This window comes from Neoarius graeffei, chromosome 14 (genome assembly GCF_027579695.1).
Source record: "Neoarius graeffei isolate fNeoGra1 chromosome 14, fNeoGra1.pri, whole genome shotgun sequence".
Classification (NCBI taxonomy): Eukaryota; Metazoa; Chordata; class Actinopteri; order Siluriformes; family Ariidae; genus Neoarius; species Neoarius graeffei.
Genome location: NC_083582.1, coordinates 42,219,427 through 42,240,145, shown reverse-complemented (window position 1 = coordinate 42,240,145; position 20,719 = coordinate 42,219,427). Strand labels below are relative to the sequence as shown.

The following is a 20,719-nucleotide window of genomic DNA, read 5'->3' as shown; positions in this document are numbered from 1 at the left end:
GTCCATGGCCACCTCTCCCCCTCCACCCCCAGTCAGCTGGGGTATGACTCCACCAGTGGCCAGCCAGCAGGGATTATGGACTCAGGGCCCTCCAGGCACACAGGCTCACCCTCCTCCGGGCTGGCCATCCACTGTCAACCAGCAAGCAGCCGCCGAACAGAAGGCCAGCGTGGCCATGGAGGCTGAGAGATGAGGAGCAGGACTGCAGGACCCCTCGCCCCGCTCTCACTGGAGTGGTAGAAAAGGGGAGCAGTGAGGCGAAAGGTGGGGGTATGATTTATAAGGAGGAGGGGGGCGGGACAGGGGGCACTCGCTTTGTCTTCTCACCTTAAGAAGAGGTGGGAAGGAGAGAGCGATACAAGCAAGAATCCACCAAACAACATGGACAATTAAGGGAGGGGTGAAGTAGAGAACAGCCAATGCAAAGATAATAAGAAAAAAAAAATACAGACGCACATTGTATTACTGAGAAAGCAACTGAATTTTCCTAGGTTTTTTTTTTTTTCTTCTTCATTAAAAATAGATGAATATGAATGGGACTATGATCGTCATGCCCAAGGATTATTTCTGGTATTTTCTGAAAGATGGACATATGTACTCTAAGGCAGCAACTTTTGTCACATTTTCTTTCAAGCTTTCATCTGGTGTCCTTTCTGTACTCGAAACATTACACAGGTTGACATTGCATGAGGAGTGGAGCTCTGTTATTTCATTTTTAAAATTTTTTTTTAAATTGAATAGTATTCATCACAAGCATTCATGTGTTCAGTGTGGGGTGCTCACACACAAGCAACAGCAAGTCGATAGGACAGTTTCCTTTCTGCCGTCAATACTGGGACTCTGGACTCTGCTTACCTCACTGGTCACCTGACTTTCCTCAGCCAATCAGGGAATCGCACTAGTTGAATGAATTTAATTTTTTTTTTTTTTTTTTTAAAGCCGGATTTTACATAGGGTATCAGCCCTGCTTCTCTTCCTAATGCAGTAACGCAGTGATTGTTATCAAAAGGTGTTAGGCTTGTTAGATATATCAGGACTCTTTTTGTCCCCTGCAGTGACCAACAGCTCTTTTGAAATCATGGTTGAATATTTTATTGAAAGCTTTTTCAGGTGTTCGGCTTCGATCAGACTGTTTCTTAGCTGGGAAGGGGCTCAAACTTAAACTGATTAAAACTACATACAACCAGACTACTATGACATGTTTGTAAGCCGACTTGCCACTTTGCATGATGTCTTCATATATAAATATATATCATATTTTGTAGTTTCTTGCTTTTTGAGGGGAATTCTACATGATCTCCTTGTTTTGCAAATTTTTTTTTTTTTTTGGAGAATCTTCTCTCATTCCCTCCTCTGGGTTCATCAGAGAGGGGAGGGTATAAGAGGGGCATTAGACAAACGTCTCAATTCAAGTTCAGGGTAGGACTCCTCTATGTTTCTACGGTCTGTTTATTTTGAAAAGACAAAACGAGTGTTTTTGTTTTTTTTTAAATGTTGATTTGATTGTTTCTCTTAGAAGAAGAAAATGAATAACCTTCATGACCTTATCAATAACCCATTTTAAATTTGTGCTTGGATTTATTTTCCATTTTCACCAGTTTTTCTAATCAAAATTGTCTTTTGGGATCACGTTCCTAAATGGATTTTCATGTATGTTTTCCCCTTTATGACTGTATTGATACCATTCCCACAATATTTGTGGACTACCTGATAATTAACTTATCATTGTTTTGTGTTCCTAAATAAATATTGTATGTCTTGGTGGTGGGTTTTGTTTTTGTTCCCCCCCGCTGAACATTGTTCTTGTTGATCCCTTACTGTTTTAATTTTTAGGCACTTTTAGAGTAACCTTTTGACTCTTGGCACAAAGCAGGGCAGGAATTTCATGGCCCTCGTGCCCTCTCAATTTGGCCTTGTGCCCTTGGAAAAAAAACCCTGCGGTTTTGTAGTCTGCCTCGTGACTGCCAATAGGCTTTAACATCACCTGCGTCTATTGAGAAAAAAATACGTCTTTTGATGACATTCTGGATTCTTATTGGGCAACTCATCAGTGGTGGATCGGACTCGAGCCTGGCATGAACCGCTCCGACGTGCTATAATGACACCAATCTATCACCAGCCAACCAGGAGACTTAATCAAACGCATCCCCCGCCCACTTGTGTCCGCATCTGAGACGTTGAATTTTCACAGAAGGAGGGAAGAAGTTGACTGAGGTAAGACTGTGTGATAAATTAACGAACGAATAAGATAGGAATTTCAACATATAGGGCTTAAGTTTGTTACCGTTAAATAAGCATTGCTTGTACAGTAACATTGTCGTTACAACGTTGACCCACTTTTAACGCTCCGAGTACCGACTGTAGCCAGTAACAAATGCTAATTAGCTTGCTGTCAAGTTTTTCCTTTGTCGAGCTTTAAGTGTAAGGTCATGGATGTTACTACTGTTTGTTCCTGCCGTAATATGATACGTGATATGTGCTGTTGTCTGTTCATAGCCACTTTTTTAATCTATGCAGTTAGCGTTGTTTTATTACTAGTATTGTATGTTTCTTTTTGCTGTTTAACCGAAGTGTAACTGCTGCCATCTTGACGAGATCACCGTCGCAAGAGATTTTATCTCATTGTTTTTGGCGTCATTACAACATTTACTTTTATTCATTTTCATATACATGCTAGTATATGTTCCATTTACAGTCAAACATTTTGATGTACTCCAGGCTCAATTTTGATTAATCAAAAATCTGCGTAGTAGTACAGTCTGAAGATGCTCTTGCACATTCGGTGTCAATTGAACAAAAATTATGGGAGGATATAGGTTTAAGTTTTACAATTTTTGAAGTGAGTGATGGATTGATAAGTTTAGATGTGTTCAATATTTTCTTATCTTCAGACATAATAGTGTAGGAGATGTTTCTTTACCTGCTTGATAGTTTCGACTGAGACTCCAATCTTCCTCAGAAGAGTCATTAGTCCTTAAATTAAATTCATTATAGATGTGAACTTAAAATCATTGTTTTATTTTATGGCCTTGGTGCCCTCAAAAAATTGACAGCACAAAAGGCCAAGTGGCCTTGCCCCTAAAATGATGAAATTCCAGGCCTGGCACAAAGTATAATTAGAGGGTAGAGTTATGAACGTTTGCAAATATTTAATCAAGTCATGCAAAAAGGGTCAGACTTCTAAACCTTTTCAGTTCCATATACGAGCAACTCTCACTTCTGCGTGCACAAGTCTTGACATGTACATTCTGCTAAAATCTGATGAAACCTTAATGCTTTAGATCAATAAGAGGAGCTGTTATAACCTAGTACTTATAAATAAAGCTTCCACAGCTTCCTCAAATGAGAGTTAAATATGAGTAAACATAAAATACAGATGTTTCCAAAGAAAGCAACACACAGATGCCTCACACTGGGCAATTTGAGATGGGCAGTGCAGGGGTCAGTGAGTTCTCTCTCCCTGGGTGTCCTCACTTCGCTTTACTTTTTCACCACACCAGCAGAGAGAGAGGTCTTTGATTTACTGAGTTGCTGCATGCCTCCGTCGTCCACACCTCTACATTCTGGGCTGAGTGGGCTGAGTGTTGGTGTGTTTGTTATCTTCAGGCGTGACATAGAAACCAGGATGGTGCCAAGTTGCTAAGTGCAGCTCCATCAGGCTACATGAGCAGGCAGGTCTATGCCAGGTGAACCCTGGCCTGCCATTCACCCTAAGCATACTTCTTCAATACACACACCTCAGAACCTCCCTGCAACATTCTTGCCTGCCCAGCCTCCTCTGAGTTAGTGATAAAGTATTTAGTGTTTGAATGCATTTTCATTAACCTACACTTTTCAGTATGCTATATGGCCAAAAGTATGTGGACACCGGAGCTTGTTGGACAACCCATTCCAAATCTCATCTCATCTCGTTATCTCTAGCCGCTTTATCCTTCTACAGGGTCGCAGGCAAGCTGGAGCCTATCCCAGCTGACTACGGGCGAAAGGCGGGGTACACCCTGGACAAGTCGCCAGGTCATCACAGGGCTGACACATAGACACAGACAACCATTCACACTCACATTCACACCTACGGTCAATTTAGAGTCACCAGTTAACCTAACCTGCATGTCTTTGGACTGTGGGGGAAACCGGAGCACCCGGAGGAAACCCACGCGGACACGGGGAGAACATGCAAACTCCACACAGAAAGGCCCTCGCCGGCCCTGGGGCTCGAACCCAGGACCTTCTTGCTGTGAGGCGACAGCGCTAACCACTACACCACCGTGCCGCCCCCATTCCAAATCAGGAAAAAAAATATATTGGGACAATATGTTGAAATTGAAATGAACACTGAAAATGATTTGTAAATAGTCTTTGACCTGTATTGCACTCGAAACAAGACAACGCCACATTATTTGATGTTTTACCTCATGAGTTTTATTGCTTTTTCAAAATAAACATTTCCTTTTTGATTCTTGGAACACATTTCAACACAAGTTGGGATGGTAAAGCATTTATCACTTTGTAATGTTGCCATTCCTTCTCACAACACTTGAAAGATGTTTAGGGACTGAAGACATCAAGTGATGAAGCGTTTCAGGTGTTATTTTGTCTCATTCTTGCTGCAAACAGGTCTTAAGGTGTACAAAACTACAGGGTCGTCGTCATATTTTTTATTTCAAAATTCACCACACGTTCTCTGTTGGGGATAAAAGGGACAGACACCCTTTTCTTCCACAGCCATGTCTTTGTTATGTGTGCAGAATGTGGTTTTGCTTTGTCTTGTTGAAATATCCCTGGAAAAGATGTCGTCTTGAAGGCATTTGTTGCTTCCAAATCTCAATGTACTTTTCTGCATTAATGCTGCCATCACAGAAGTGTAAGTTACCTTTACCAAGGGCACTGACACAACAGACCCTGGCTTTTGGACTTGTTGCTGGTAACAGGCTGGATGGTCCTTTTTATCTTTGGTCCAGAGCACACGGCCCTCCATTTCCTACAAAAAAAGACCTGGAATACTGATTCATCTGACCACAATACACATTTCCACTCTTTTGGTCCACCCCAGATGCCTCCGAGCTCAGAAAAGTCAATGGCGCTTTTAGACACAGTTCACATAAGGCTTCGTTTTTTTTGTACAGTAAAGTTTTAACTGGCGGCAGAGTGGTGTATTGGTTAGCACTGTTGCCTCACAGCAAGAAGGTTTTGGGTTCGAGCCCAGCGGCCGACAGGGGCCTTTCTGTGTGATGTTTGCATGTTCTCGTGTCAGCGTGGGTTTCCTCCCACAGTCCAAAGATGTAAATTAGGTTGATTGGCTACTCTAAATTGCCCATTGGTGTGTATGTGTACCCACCACCAGATGAGGGTTTGGGTCTCTCTGGTGTGCTATAATCACCCAAGAGAATTCAGGGAAGCTAGTTGATAGCTTCCTGGATCGCTGACCCTCAACTATGAGGATGGCAACAGACAATAAAGTTTTAACTGACATTTGTGGATATAGGGCGGCACAGTGGTGTAGTGGTTAGCGCTGTCGCCTCACAGTAAGAAGGTCCTGGGTTCGAGCCCCGGGGCCGGCGAGGGCCTTTTTGTGTGGAGTTTGCATGTTCTCAAAGGTTTGCCAAAGTAATCCTGAGCACATGTGGTTATATCAGCTGTAGATGAATGATGGTTCTTGATGCAGTGCTATCTAAGGGATCGGAGATCAGAGGTGTTCAGCTTAGGCTTGTGCCCTTGCCCTTTACACACCAAAATTCCACCAGAGAATGGATTAATACTGTCTGCAATGAAATATGAGTCAAAGTAAATTTAAAAATAACTGCTTTCTTTTTTATTTGCATTTTCCATACTATCCCAATTTTTTTTTTCTGATTTGGGATGGTAGTTGGCCCCTCTGTAAGAGAGGTTGGCAATAGCTGTTAGCAGCTACAATAGGTTTCACTCTTCTGGGAAGGCTTTCTACAAGATTTTTGTAGTGTGTCTGTGGGAATTTGTGCCCATCCAGTGAAAAGAGCATTTGTGAGGTCAGGCACTGATGTTGGCTGAGAAGCCCTGGCACACAATCGACATTCCAGTTCATCCCAAAGGTGTTCAGTGGGGTTGAAGTCAGAGCTCTGTGCAGGCCACTGGAGTTCCTCCACACCAAATTCTCCAAACCAGTTCTTTATGGACGTTGTGTTATGCACAAGGGTGAAGTTTGGCTGAAACAGGACAGGGTCTTACCCAAGCTGTTGCCACAAAGTTGGAAACATACAACTATCTAAAATGTCTTTGTATGCTGTATCATTAACCCTTCACTGTAGCCTGAAAAACAGCCCCAGATTGTTACCCTTCCTTCACCAAACTTTACCAAAGTAGGTAGCATTTCAACCACTCCAGAGTCCAGTGCTTTACACCACTCTAGCTGATGCTTGGCATTGAGCATAGTGATCTTATCCTTGTGTGCAGCTGCTCGGACATGTAAATCCATTTAATAAAGCTCCCAGTTCTTGTGCTAATGTTACTTCCAGAGGCAGTTTGGAACTATGTGATGCAACAGAGGGTAGTTGATGTTTACGTGCTACATGTTTCAGCACTCGACAGCCCTGCTTTGTGAGTTTGCATGGGCTACCCCTATGTGACTGAGGTGTTGTTGCTTCTAGATGCTTCCATTTCACAATAATAGCACTGGCAGTTGGCCGGGGCAGATGTAGCAGGGCAGAAATTTTATGAGCTGACTTGTGGCAAGGTGGCATCCTGTTACAGTACCACATTTCAAGTCATGGCACTGACTTAAATTTTTCAGTACAACTCATTCTAGTGTCATTGTTTGTCTCTGGAGATTGCATGGCTATGTGCTTGATTTTATGCATCTGTTTGCAGTGGCTTTGGCTGAAACATATGAAATCAAGAATTAGGAATAGTGTCCACATACTTTTAGCTTATAGAGTGTATATAGTGCCACAAATATTAGCAGTAGCACTACACTTTGGATTCATGTTGCATAACAGCAAAATAAATTCATGAGGATATTTTTTAATACTTTTATCATAAACTTTATAATGGGTAAATTAAAACAAACCTAAAAATCACTGATATTCAGCTCAATTTTATATTTCTTGTGCATCAAAATCCACCATCTTCCACAAAATAAGTCACACAGTTTGTCCAAATACCAATGTACTGACACCTAAGACTCAAGACTCCTTCCAGAAATGTTAAATAACCATCTTCTAACAGAAACCTTTACCAAATAAACCATTACACATTTTTCCATCCATCCATTATCTTTACTGCTCAGCTGTCAGAGTCGCAGGGGAACCTGAAGCCAATCCCAACTGAGTTCAGACTAGAGGTGGGGTATACCCTGGGCAGGACGCCAATTTATCAAACACAGAAACAAACAACTATTCACGCTCACATTCACACCTATGAGCAATTTAGCAAATTATGGGCAAATTATAAATTTTTCTTTGTTAAATATCCACAATTTTTTTAAATCCATTAATTATTGGTCTTAGATTAAGTGGAGTGTCTGCCATATCAGTTCTTGTGACTGAGCTGCTACTATAGAAACGATACTGTATTAGAATGAGCACAGGTTTGGTATAAATAAATTTAATCCATTTTAACATCTCATCTCATTATCTCTAGCCGCTTTATCCTGTTCTACAGGGTCGCAGGCAAGCTGGAGCCTATCCCAGCTGACTACGGGCGAAAGGCGGGGTACACCCTGGACAAGTCGCCAGGTCATCACAGGGCTGACACATAGACACAGACAACCATTCACACTCACATTCGCACCTACGGTCAATTTAGAGTCACCAGTTAACCTAACCTGCATGTCTTTGGACTGTGGGGGAAACCGGAGCACCCAGAGGAAACCCACGCAGACACGGGGAGAACATGCAAACTCCACACAGAAAGGCCCTCGCCGGCCACGGGGCTCAAACCCGGACCTTCTTGCTGTGAGGCGACAGCGCTAACCACTACACCACCGTGCTGCCCCAGGTATGTCCTAAAAGTAATATACAGAGGATTCAGAAAGTATAGAAGAACCCATCATTTAAAAAAAAAATTTTAAATGATGGGTTCTGAATACTTTCTGAATCCTCTGTACTGTATATTACTTTTAGGACATACCTGGTTGTTTTAATTTTATGACAAAAATAATATATAATTTAAAATGTGAATATAAATTTTACTGTAAATGGCATGCATGTTTTAACACCATTTTGCTATGTCAAGTAATCCTTTCCTTAAACCTGTTTCCAAAGAGTGAACATTATGCGACTAGAAGAAATACAACAGATTTGTGTTTTCTGCTTTTGAATGCATAAATACCAGAGGGGAACCGTCAAGGCCTTCTAGGCGTTCAGAGAAAGCCCAAACAGATCAGCATTTCAAATGTTATATTTAATTTTTTTTTCATTCTTTAATTTCTTTCATAATTTCATGGTAATTATTCTCTTCTAATTTTAATTGGGCATCATTTTTTAAAATCAAATTTACTTCAGAAATGAAAGGGTTACTGTCCTGAAAACATTAAAATAGTTATCCAATGAGATTTTTTTTGTTTGTTTGTTGTCTCTAGGCTGAGAAGAGTTTAGAGCTGGCTCACTCATCGGTTAGGACTGCATTGCCAGGACAGAAGGGCATGGTAGTGTATGTTTATGTAGGAAGTGACAGGTGAATTAAACAATCAGATTTTGATTTATAGTGAGAAGGAACAAAAATTTATCACTCGGAGCTTAACCGTGAATCAGCACCGTCAGCGTGGCAGTGAAGTTACCTTCCAGCCGGTGTAGCATTCATCAGTAGTGTTAGCGAATGCTAATAAAGTGGTCAAGCCAGTGCTATCGAGAACAAGTAGCACAGGCTAACGACTGAGAAACTAAGATTTCTGTCTCCAGACTCTTCTTCCACACACTCGCCACAGTATTTTTCACTCACACTTAAGTATTCATTTCCTTCTGTAATTTACTTAGTTACTGTTAAAATCAACACTGACAACAACACACAACGGAGCGATCTGGCAGTCTGCCACTAATCCCTTGCAAAATCCTTTGCCCTGTTGCTCTTTTGGTGTGTCTGGCTAAGTTTTGGCTGAGCTGAAGTCCCAGCTCTAATAGTAACGGTTCGCCACTGGCCTCACGGTTCACCACTGATATATACAGGTTCGAATATAACCATGACGTGTCTTCTGACCATCTGAAAGAATATCAGGACTATCGATTTCCATTGAAAGGTTATATAGAAGCATGTGTTAGCTAAAACCTTTCCTGGTTGATAACAGTTCGGAGAAATTTGGGAGAAAACTGGTCCAAATTGGGAGCAAGCATCCAGTGGTCATAAAGGTAAAATGATGGAAGTTGTAGAAATCAAATCAGCATAAATACAGAATTGATTCATCATTCATTCATTCATCTTCAGTAAACATTTTAGTCGGGGTGGCAGAGCCTATCCAGATCCTATCACATGAACACTGGGCATGAGAAGGGAACACACCCTGGACAGGATTTCGCAGGGCACCCCACACACCTAAGGGCAATTTAGTGTTACCAGTACACCTATTGGCATGTTTTGCAAGGTGGCAGGAAATCCATCTAATCATGAGGTAAACATGTGAAACTCCGTACATACAGTAAACCTAGCTCAGGATCGAACCAGGAACTTTGGAGCTGTGAGGCAGCAATGCTACCTGCTCACCATCACGCTACCCTCAATTCACAATTGCATTGTGAATTGAAATTGCATTGAATCATGAGGTCCATAGAGATTCCCACCTCTAGTGTTTTAATCCAAGGCAGAGTGGTCTTATGCAAGCAGCTGACGGTTCAGCCACTCAGCCTTTCACTTCCTTTTGGGCTATGGGATGAATCTACAGCATGGCCACCATATTACACGTTGCCAGGAGGATAAAGCCAAGTGAGGATCTCTGTTCCTGTGTCAGCTTGAGGCTTGTGGTGTGTAAAAGGAAAATAAGGCTGTGCTACATACCATAATGAATGTGAGCGAGGAGAAGGGAAGTAAGACTTGGATGAATCAGAAACAGTGTGTGTGTCTCAATACCTGATGTCAAACCGTGCTGAATGAAGAAGCAACTGAATGAATAGCTGTGAGTCAGCAGGAAGTGAAGGATTCAGGGCAGGCTATGAGCACTGTGTTCTGTCATATGAGAGGCAGAGAGAGTGTAGAGTATATAATGAGCTCATTTAAGCCCTGGACTCTAACACTAAGGCAATGCTATCCTTTATCCTAACACACAATCCTATCTCTCAATACAATAAACAAATATACTTTTGGCTCAATAACTAGAGTCAATGTGGGATCAACTCAGCATCATAAAAGTCAGAGATTGCGACTGCAAATACAGAAAATATATATATATTCAAGAAACAGCGTCAGTAAACACTCACTGAACACTTTATTATGAGCATATACCCAGAGCAGTGGGCAGCCATGCTAACAGCACCTGGGGAGCAGTTGGGAGTTAGGTGCCTCACTCAAGGGCACCTCAGCCCAAGGCCGTCCCATATTAACCTAACCACATGTCTTTGAACTGTGGGGAAACCCACGCAGACACAGGGAGAACACGCAAACTCCACACAGAAAGGCCCTCGTCGGCCGCTGGGTTCAAACCCAGAACCTTCTTGCTGTGAAGCGACCATGCTAACCACTACACCACCGTGCCGCCTAAAACCTGCCTAGCCAGTGCCTTACCTGGCTTGCGGGAGCCCCTTGATGCTACCCCAACTAAGCACCAATCAGAATCATGAATTCAACGGATATATTTGTCATACAAAAAAAATATAAGGCATTAAATTAAAAAACAGACATTTTAATGTCAATATTGCACACAAGTTTAAAAAAAATGCCAGTGTTTGTCCATTATTACCTTTGAAGACTTTACCATATCCACCATTATTGATGAAACAAGAAAAAAAATATTTAAAAAAGAAATCATACCAGGCGGCACGGTGGTGTAGTGGTTAGCGCTGTCGCCTCACAGCAAGAAAGTCCGGGTTCAAGCCCCGTGGCCGACGAGGGCCTTTCTGTGCGGAGTTTGCATGTTCTCCCCGTGTCTGCGTGGGTTTCCTCCGGGTGCTCCGGTTTCCCCCACAGTCCAAAGACATGCAGGTTAGGTTAACTGGTGACTCTAAATTGACCGTAGGTGTGAATGAGAGTGTGAATGGTTGTCTGTGTCTATGTGTCAGCCCTGTGATGACCTGGCGACTTGTCCAGGGTGTACCCCGCCTTTCGCCCGTAGTCAGCTGGGATAGGCTCCAGCTTGCCTGCGACCCTGCAGAACAGGATAAAGCGGCTACAGATAATGAGATGAAATGAGAAGAAATCATGCCAAATATAAACACAGCTATATACCAGTAGGATATACAACTAATTGTAAAACATATGTATAGAGCCAGATATACAGTACACTTCTATCTACTGGCTGCCACTTAGCTAGGTTTAATGGGCTCAGCAATATCACACTTGATTATGATTAGTTAATTAAACCAAAATTCATTAGCTAAGAGGAATTTGTGGAGAAACGTGTTAATTAACTGATGAGATACTGAACAACTGTGCTTACTGTCGTGAACCACTGTGGTAAACAGAGCCAGAGTCCAGCATCTCCCTACTCTAGCACACATGATCATTTAATGCCTCACTGACTTTCTAGGTTTAAAATGTGTCTTAAAGCAGGCAAATCACCAAACTGCACCGGACTCTGGCCTTTCAAACCTGGAGTTTATACTTACAGATTAGTGTATAATCAGTGTCTATCTGCTCTGTGTCAGCCATGTGAGCACGCCTTTTAAGTGTGGGTTTGTCTCGACTGAACCAGGGCAAGACGACAGAGAGTAGTGACTGAAAGTGTGAGCGAGTGTGTATGCATGAGAATGTGAGAATGAGAGCAGTATGTCATCTTTTGCTTGTGTCTGTATGCAGATGACAGTAGTAGGCCTGATTAGTCCTTTCCTTCCCTCCCCAAACACAGTCCCTGCTCCTCCCTTCAGCAGCTACAGACAGCCAAAATCACAATCCTACTACGTCACAGACAAACCAGAACAGCTGCCCACAGCACGCGCACACACACACACACACACACACACACAATTGTCTTACTATCCTTGCAAGACCTTTCATTGGCATGACCCTTTTGAGTTCATCTTTGTTGGTTTGTTTGCTTTAATAAAAACTCTGTGTGTGTCGGTGGGGGGTTGAAGGTGATAGATCAAAAGTCCACATAAGATCGAAACCTTGTGGATAACTGGTCCCCACTAATACATTAAGCATGTATTAAACATGTATAAGCATGCCCAGTTTGCAATCAGACTTTGGAGCCTGTGTTACATAATTTACAATTTAGAACAAAGGCACCAAACTGTGGTGGGTTTCCCAAAAGCATCGTAGCACAAAGATCATCATTAAATGGTAGCGCGAGCATCACAATGAACACTCTCTCTCCTAGTTAAGATGCTCTTGGCATTAAGAGTCTTTTGGGAAACCCACCCCTGTATGTTCGTGTAGCTTCAGTACGTACGTACTTTTGAAGCTTTCCTTTACGGAATGTACCTTTGAAGGCACACTTGACAGAAACACTTGAAGATACACTGAAATGTACCTTTGGAGGTTCACTGAAGGTACAATGAAGTGTACCTTTAAAGCTTTCCTTAAAAATACACAATGTGTATTTAAGGTTTAGTTATGTGTCTTAAACAATTGATGACACTATACATGTTTCTAGGTGAAAGATACATAATGAAAGTAAAAAAAAAACCCCAAAACATGTATTCTTGAGAGTGTCACATCAGTGATATGAAAGGTACTTTATTTCTGAGTGTATGGGTTTTGTTTTCTCCTTTAGTTCAGGGTAGAGGTGAATAAAGTGCAAAGAAAGGTTACCAAATTACTAAATGTGGGTGGAGACCACACAGACACAGTATAGTGTTAGAGATTAAACATCAGTTCCTCTCTTAATAACTTAATAACCACAATTCCTTACCACACACTGAACAGCAGGGCTGGGACATACATCATCACTTGTTGGAAAATTATACTTCATAACTCTACTAAAGTATAATTAAATTGGATCCCAACGTACTTACTGAATTACCTTTCAAAGAAAAACAACTTTGCATTTACTCCTTATATTGTTATTTAGATCTTCAAAGTATTCTTTACAAATCATGAAGGTCTCTTCTTTCCTCAACCAGCCAACCACTGTATACTCTACTTCAGCTGAACAGACTCAGTTTAATATCAAATTATTTCAGTTTATAGCATCCAGTCAAGTTCATCACTGTAGAAAAATATCAAGTATCATGTCAATTTATTATTGGCTGTGACCTCATCATGTTACACAACATAGTTAACGTTATAGCTATCTGTGTGTGCTTGAATATAGATATTCAGGCACACACACTGAATATTCACTGGACTGCATTGTGGAACATTACCAAAGGTGTCTTGTTTGCCAACCTAGAAGAAATTAACTTTGTCTAATTTGAAAAAGCATCTTGACACAAGTTTCACTAATTCGCTAAGATTAAATAGCTATATTGAACTAACTTGGCCTGTTATCTTTGATATTGCCAGGGTCCAGTAGTTAAAATAATTGGTTAGACAGCAAATCTATTTCTCGCTAAAGGTAAATATTGCAAACATGATGTTTTCAAGCAAAAGGGCATAGTTATCTCAAAAAAAAATTTCACATGAAAACATCCTTCCATCCATCCATTATCTGTAGCCGCTTATCCTGTGCAGGGTCGCGGGCAAGCTGGAGCCTATCCCAGCTGAGTATGGGCGAGAAGCAGGATACACCCTGGACAAGTCGCCAGATCGTCGAAGGACATGAAAACATGACATTCACTTTTCTAATTTCCATCTATCCATCTATCTTCTACCGCTTATCCGGATCCGGGTCGTGGGGGTAGCAGCCTAAGCAGAGCAGCCCAGACTTCCCTCTCCTCGGCCACGTCCACCAGCTCTTCCAGGGGAATACTGAGGCATTCCCAGGCCAGCCAAGAGATGTAATCTATCCAGTGTGTCCTGGGTCTGCCCCGGGGTCTCCGCCCAGTGGGGCATGCCCAGAAAACCTCCCTTGGTTTTCTGGGCATGCCAGAGGGCATCCTAACAAGGTGCCCAAACCACCTCAACTGACTCCTTTCGATGTGGAGGAGCAGCGGTTCTACTCCGAGTCTCTCCCGAATGACCAAGCTTCTCACCCTGTCTCTAAGGCAGAGCCCAGCCACCCTGCGGAGAAAACTCATTTCGATCACTTGTATCCGCAATCTCATTCTTTCGGTCACTACCCATAGCTCATGACCATAGGTGAGAGTGGGAACGTAGCTGGACCTTTTCTAATTTCATCAGTTAAAAATAGTTACTTTTTTCATTTTAAAGGGGCTAGCTCACCCTTCTCAGAATCCAGTTTGTTGTTTTTATTTACATACAGGCCACTGCATTTTGAAAGCATGTGACCGCTACTCTGCTAGCTCTCCTCGTGCATGCTACAGTAAAACCCACGCAAATTCACCATTAGCAATCCCTTGGAAACCTATCTGGACCTTTTTCTTCATCCACGTGGCATATGTACATATGTACATAGGATTGCCACGTGGCAATCCTTACACAATATGTCTGATAATCTCTCCTTCTTGGCCAGTTCTGGTCCATTACAATGGAATAACCAGACAAAAATTGACAAAATATCTTCAATTTCACATTATAATTTATGATCTATAACCTAGGATGTGGGCGGCACGGTGGTGTAGTGGTTAGCACTGTCGCCTCACAGCAAGAAGGTCCGGGTTCGAGCCCCGTGGCCGGCGAGGGCCTTTCTGTGCGGAGTTTGCATGTTCTCCCCGTGTCCGCGTGGGTTTCCTCCGGGTGCTCCGGTTTCCCCCACACTCCAAAGACATGCAGGTTAGGTTAACTGGTGACTCTAAATTGACCGTAGGTGTGAGTGTGAATGGTTGTCTGTGTCTATGTGTCAGCCCTGTGATGACCTGGCGACTTGTCCAGGGTGTACCCCGCCTCTCGCCCGTAGTCAGCTGGGATAGGCTCCAGCTTGCCTGCGACCCTGTAGAAGGATAAAGTGGCTAGAGATAATGAGATGAGATGAGATGAACCTAGGATGTCACCACATTGTTACGGATCACAACAATGGCATCGAACATGACGACTCGCTGCTTAGCGCAGAGGCTTCTGGGAAGGGTTAGCTGGCTCCTTTAATACTTGAGTACATTTAAAAAGAGTTAAAGTTTCACTTGAGCACATTTTGGATGGACGCTTGCACTTTTCGTTATGATTTTGACAGTGTCTTTATTTTCTCAGTACTCTTTCCACTCCTGCTGAACACCAGTTAGTAGCTGGCCACATCTTACAGCTCCTTCCATATGAACCACAGAATCTACTGATGCTGATTGGACAATGCATGGATACCAGGCTGGCCAAGCCACGCCCATTGTGACATCATCACCAAGGGTCACTTTTGGCACGAATCTACTGTTGAGGAAAAAAAAACTACTTTTGAGGGGAAAAAAATCTACTGTTGAGGAAAGAGAAGTTGTATATATATATATATATATATATATATGCAAGATGAGAGACAAAGGAAGGGGAGGGTTTTTTTTTAAAGAGACACTAAAAACAGCACATGGGACTTTTACACAGCTTTCTCGGTTAATATTTAACCTTAATCACTTTCTTTGTTTTCATATTTATTTGAACTGTCTGATTTTGTGTAAGCATGTTTTATTAAAGTGTCGTTAATTACACAATAGTAGTAGTGAGAAGCTGAGAGTAAGACTTGAAGGAGTTAAAGTGAGGCGAAAGAAAGGTAGACACATTTCTGCCTTGTGTGCGTCAGGCATTTTGTTCCCCTCCCATTACTCATAGTGAACAGCCAGCTGCTCCCACTGCAACAGGAAGTGGCTCTCAATGTTTTCATTCAGGCATATGCTCTCCTTCTCTCTCTCATACACACACATTTATACATTCCTGCTGATGTTTGACCAAAACACAGACTGAGCTGGTCTAAGTCCATTTTTGCCAGCTGGAATTGCTGCTAGAAAGAGTTTTTCAACTATTGGTAGACAATTTATTTTAACAAGAATCATAACATTGGAAGTAAAATATTCTCAAACACTAATGGACCAGTTTTCCAGCTTAAACGTACCAGCTGGAAAATATAGTCTCCCAGTGTGTCCAGCTTGTTTTTTGGCAGCTGTTATCCAGTCAGATCTAGCTGGATTTTTCAGCAGAGCTATTTTATTTCAGTCACTAAAATATCTCTTGCAGTCCCACAAACCACATGCTTACATGAACCTTCTAAAAGACTGTGTGTGTGTGTGAGAGAGAGAGGCTGCTGATGGCCGACAGCCTTTAGTTTGCTGGTTAATATTTCAGTGTTTTGGGAATGCAGTGTGTTCCTGCACAGCCTGGCCACGTGCTGCTCTCTGCTTCCTCACACTCACCTCCCTGAACAACACTGACCTCTAGGGACCACGACGAGGAAAGTCTCGAAGACTGCAGTTTTGTTTTGTTTGTCTGTGATGTAGTACTGAAGTCTTAGACTTGGCTTTAATCCAACATGTGACAATTTTCATGACATTGACTTGAATTTGCATATAGTACATGACTTAAAACTCTACATGGATTTGAGCTTGAGACAGCCAGACTTTGACCTGAAAATATTTTACTGAATTTTGCATACTCTGGACATGTAATAGGAGAAGGAAATAAAGGTTTTTTTCAACATGAACTCCATCCATCCATTATCTGTAGCTGCTTATCCTGTGCAGGATCCCAGCTGACTACAGGCGAGAGGCGGGGTACACCCTGGACAAGTTGCTAAGTCATCACAGGCACACAGAGACAAACAACCATTCACACTCACATTCACACCTACGGTCAATTTAGAGCCACCAATTAGCCTAACCTGCATGTCTTTGGACTGTGGGGGAAACCGGAGCACCCGAAGGAAACCCACGCAGACACGGGGAGAACATGCAAACTCCGCACAGAAAGGCCCCCGCCGGCTGCTGGGCTCAAACCCAGAACCTTCTTGCTGTGAGGCAACAGTGCTAACCACTACACCACCGTGCCGCCCTCAATAGCTCATCTCATCCTGTTCTACAGGGTCGCAGGCAAGCTGGAGCCTATCCCAGCTGACTACGGGCGAAAGGCGGGGTACACCCTGGACAAGTCGCCAGGTCATCACAGGGCTGACACATAGACACAGACAACCATTCACACTCACATTCACACCTACGGTCAATTTAGAGTCACCAGTTAACCTAACTTGCATGTCTTTGGACTGTGGGGGAAACCAGAGCACCCGGAGGAAACTCACACGGACACGGGGAGAACATGCAAACTCCACACAGAAAGGCCCTCGCCGGACCTTCTTGCTGTGAGGCGACAGCGCTAACCACTACACCACCGTGCCGCCCACCCTCAATATGAACTCTTTAAAAGTTATTCCAGCTATGCTACTATAGCCTACTCAAATTACATCCTGACAAAATAAATGATCTGCTGTCGGAAAGAGGATCCTCATGGGCACTATTTTTCTAAAACCGGGCTTGGATAAGAGGGTGCAATGACTTGAGACTCAAGGTAAGTGATTTGACTACACTGGAACCTGTATATCTGACTTTCCACCACACATATCCAAACTTCACTCATTCATTCATTGTCTGTACCACTTATCCATTGTGGATGAACTGGAGCCAATCCCAATGGACATCGGGTGAGAGGTGGGGTCCAGCCCTTGACAGGTTGTCAATCTTTCACAGGGCTAACACAGGGAGTCAGACAGCCATCTACACTTGCATCCATCCCTATGGGCATTTTAGAATAGCCAGTTGAAATAATCTGCATGTCTTTGGATGCAGGCACAGGGAGAACATGCAAACTCCATACTAAAAAGCCCTAGTTGACCTGCTTCGAACCCAGCACCTGCTTGCTGTGAGGTGCCAACGCTAACCACTGCACCACCCGTATCCAAACAAATAATTTGAATGGTAACTTAAAATACTTTAATTAAAAAGCATTAGAATTATCAGGTCAAGAAGTAAAATACATTTGCTTTATTTCTGAGCGTTACAAACACTGTCAGAAATAGGGGTACAGTAGGAGTCCTTTTCTGTCCCCCAAGGTACAATCTACACTAATGTACCCCACAGGGCTCATTATTGGACCTCAAGGTAACTAACTGTACCTTTTTAGGGTCAAAAAGGTACAGATATGTTCCCAAGCAGTATATAATGGGTACAAATCAGTACCTTAGAGGGTACTGCACCACTGACAATCTGTTGTATCCCTAAAGGTACAATAATGTACTTTATTTTCTAAGAGTGCACCGTCTAAAAAACTTTAATGATGTACAGTGGTGCTTGAAAGTTTGTGAACCCTTTAGAATGTTCAATATTTCTGCATAAACATGACCTAAAACAACATCAGATTTTCACACAGGTCCTAAAAGTAGATAAAGAGAACCCAGTTAAACAAATGAGACAACAATATTATACTTGGTCATTTATTTATTGAGGAAAATGATCCAATATTACATATCTGTGAGTGGCAAAAGTATGTGAACCTTTGCTTTCAGTATCTGGTGTGACCCCTTGTGCAGAAATAACTGCAAATAAACATTTCCGGTAACTGTTGATCAGTCCTGCACACCGGCTTGGAGGAATTTTAGCCCATTCCTCCATACAGAACAGTTTCAACTCTGGGATGTTGGTGGGTTTCCTCACATGAACTGCTCGCTTCAGGTCCTTCCACAAAATTTCGATTGGATTAAGGTCAGGACTTTGACTTGGCCATTCCAAAACATTAACTTTATTCTTCTTTAACCATTCTTTGGTAGAACGACTTATGTGCGCAGGGTCGTTGTCTTGCTGCATGACCCACCTTCTCTTGAAATTCAGTTCATGGACAGATGTCCCGACATTTTCCTTTAGAATTCACTGGTATAATTCAGAATTCATTGTTCCATCAACGATGGCAAGCTGTCCTGGCCCAGATGCAGCAAAACAGGCCCAAACCATGATACTACCACCACCATGTTTCACAGATGGGATAAGGTTCTTGTGCTGGAATGCAGTGTTTTCCTTTCTCCAAACATAACGCTTCTCATTTAAACCAAAAAGTTCTATTTTGGTCTCATCCGTCCACAAAACATTTTTCCAATAGCCTTCTGGCTTGTCCATGTGATCTTTAGCAAACTGCAGACAAGCAGCAGTGTTCTTTTTGGAGAGCAGTGGCTTTCTCCTTGCAACCCTGCCATGCACACCATTGTTGTTCAGTGTTCTCCTGATGGTGGACTCATGAACATGAACATTAGCCAATGTGAGAGAGGCCTTCAGTTGCTTAGAAGTTACCTTGGGGTCCTTTGTGACCTCGCCGACTATTACACACCTTGCTCTTGGAGTGATCTTTGTTGGTCGAGGGTAACAACGGTCTTGAATTTCCTCCATTTGTACACAATCTGTCTGACTGTGGATTGGTGGAGTCCAAACTCTTTAGAGATGGTTTTGTAACCTTTTCCAGCCTGATGAGCATCAACAAAGCTTTTTCTGAGGTCCTTAGAAATCTCCTTTGTTTGTGCCATGATGCACTTCCACAAACATGTGTTGTAAAGATCAGACTTTGATAGATCCCTGCTCTTTAAATAAAACAGGGTGCCCACTCACACCTGATTGTCATCCCATTGATTGAAAACACCTGACTCTAATTTCACCTTCAAATTAACTGCTAATCCACAGATATGTAATATTGGATCATTTTCCTCAATAAATAAATGACCAAGTATAATATTTTTGTCTTATTTGTTTAACTGGGTTCTCTTTATCTACTTTTAGGACTTGTGTGAAAATCTGATGTTGTTTTCGGTCATATTTATGCAGAAATATAGAAAATTCTAAAGGGTTCACAAATTTTCAAGCACCACTGTAAATATCTATAATTACATACGAGTTATATCTAGAGACAATCAAATCACCAAAATAGCATTTGTATAAGAAGTCACAGAGAAGCCAAAATGATTTATATTCATTTGCATGCTTGAACTCGGAAAAGTGCTACACAGGAAGCATCTGAATAAACCAACATAAGGACAGTTTAAACCTCGCGCTCAGTTTACATTCTGTAAGGACTGGTGATCAACATTACAGATATGTGATGGATGATCCACTGGATGATCATATCAGGATTTGATTTAGCCGTGAACAGAAAGGAATGATGACACTTGTGGTAAATGAGGAGGAAAAGTTGGAGATGGACTCCATGGAGATGATCCCAAGCAGTATATCTCATCATTATCTGTAGCCACTTTATCCTGTTCTACAGGGTCGCAGGCAAGCTGGAGCCTATCCCAGCTGACTACGGGCGAAAGGTGGGGTACACCCTGGACAAGTCGCCAGGTCATCACAGGGCTGACACATAGACACAGACAACCATTCACACTCACATTCACACCTACGGTCAATTTAGAGTCACCAGTTAACCTAACCTGCATGTCTTTGGACTGTGGGGGAAACCGGAGCACCCGGAGGAAACCCACGCAGACACGGGGAGAACATGCAAACTCCACACAGAAAGGCCCTCGCCGGCCATGGGGCTCGAACCCGGACCTTCTTGCTGTGAAGCGACAGCACTAACCACTACACCACCGTGCCGCCTCTCCCAAGCAGTATATAATGGGTATAAATCAGTACCTTACACAGGAAAAATTACTGAGCAATTT

General features: G+C 42.5%; 1 protein-coding gene across 1 annotated transcript in view; it reads left to right on the top strand.

Moving 5' to 3' along the window:
- The window catches only part of ubald1a (UBA-like domain containing 1a), a 44,961-nt gene that overhangs the window by 17,971 nt on the left and 6,271 nt on the right, over positions 1–20,719 (top strand). Inside the window, 4 exon segments of the mRNA XM_060938837.1 lie at positions 2–24; positions 27–75; positions 77–317; positions 7,259–7,317. Of these exon segments, the coding sequence (XP_060794820.1) occupies positions 2–24; positions 27–75; positions 77–317; positions 7,259–7,317 (372 nt within the window).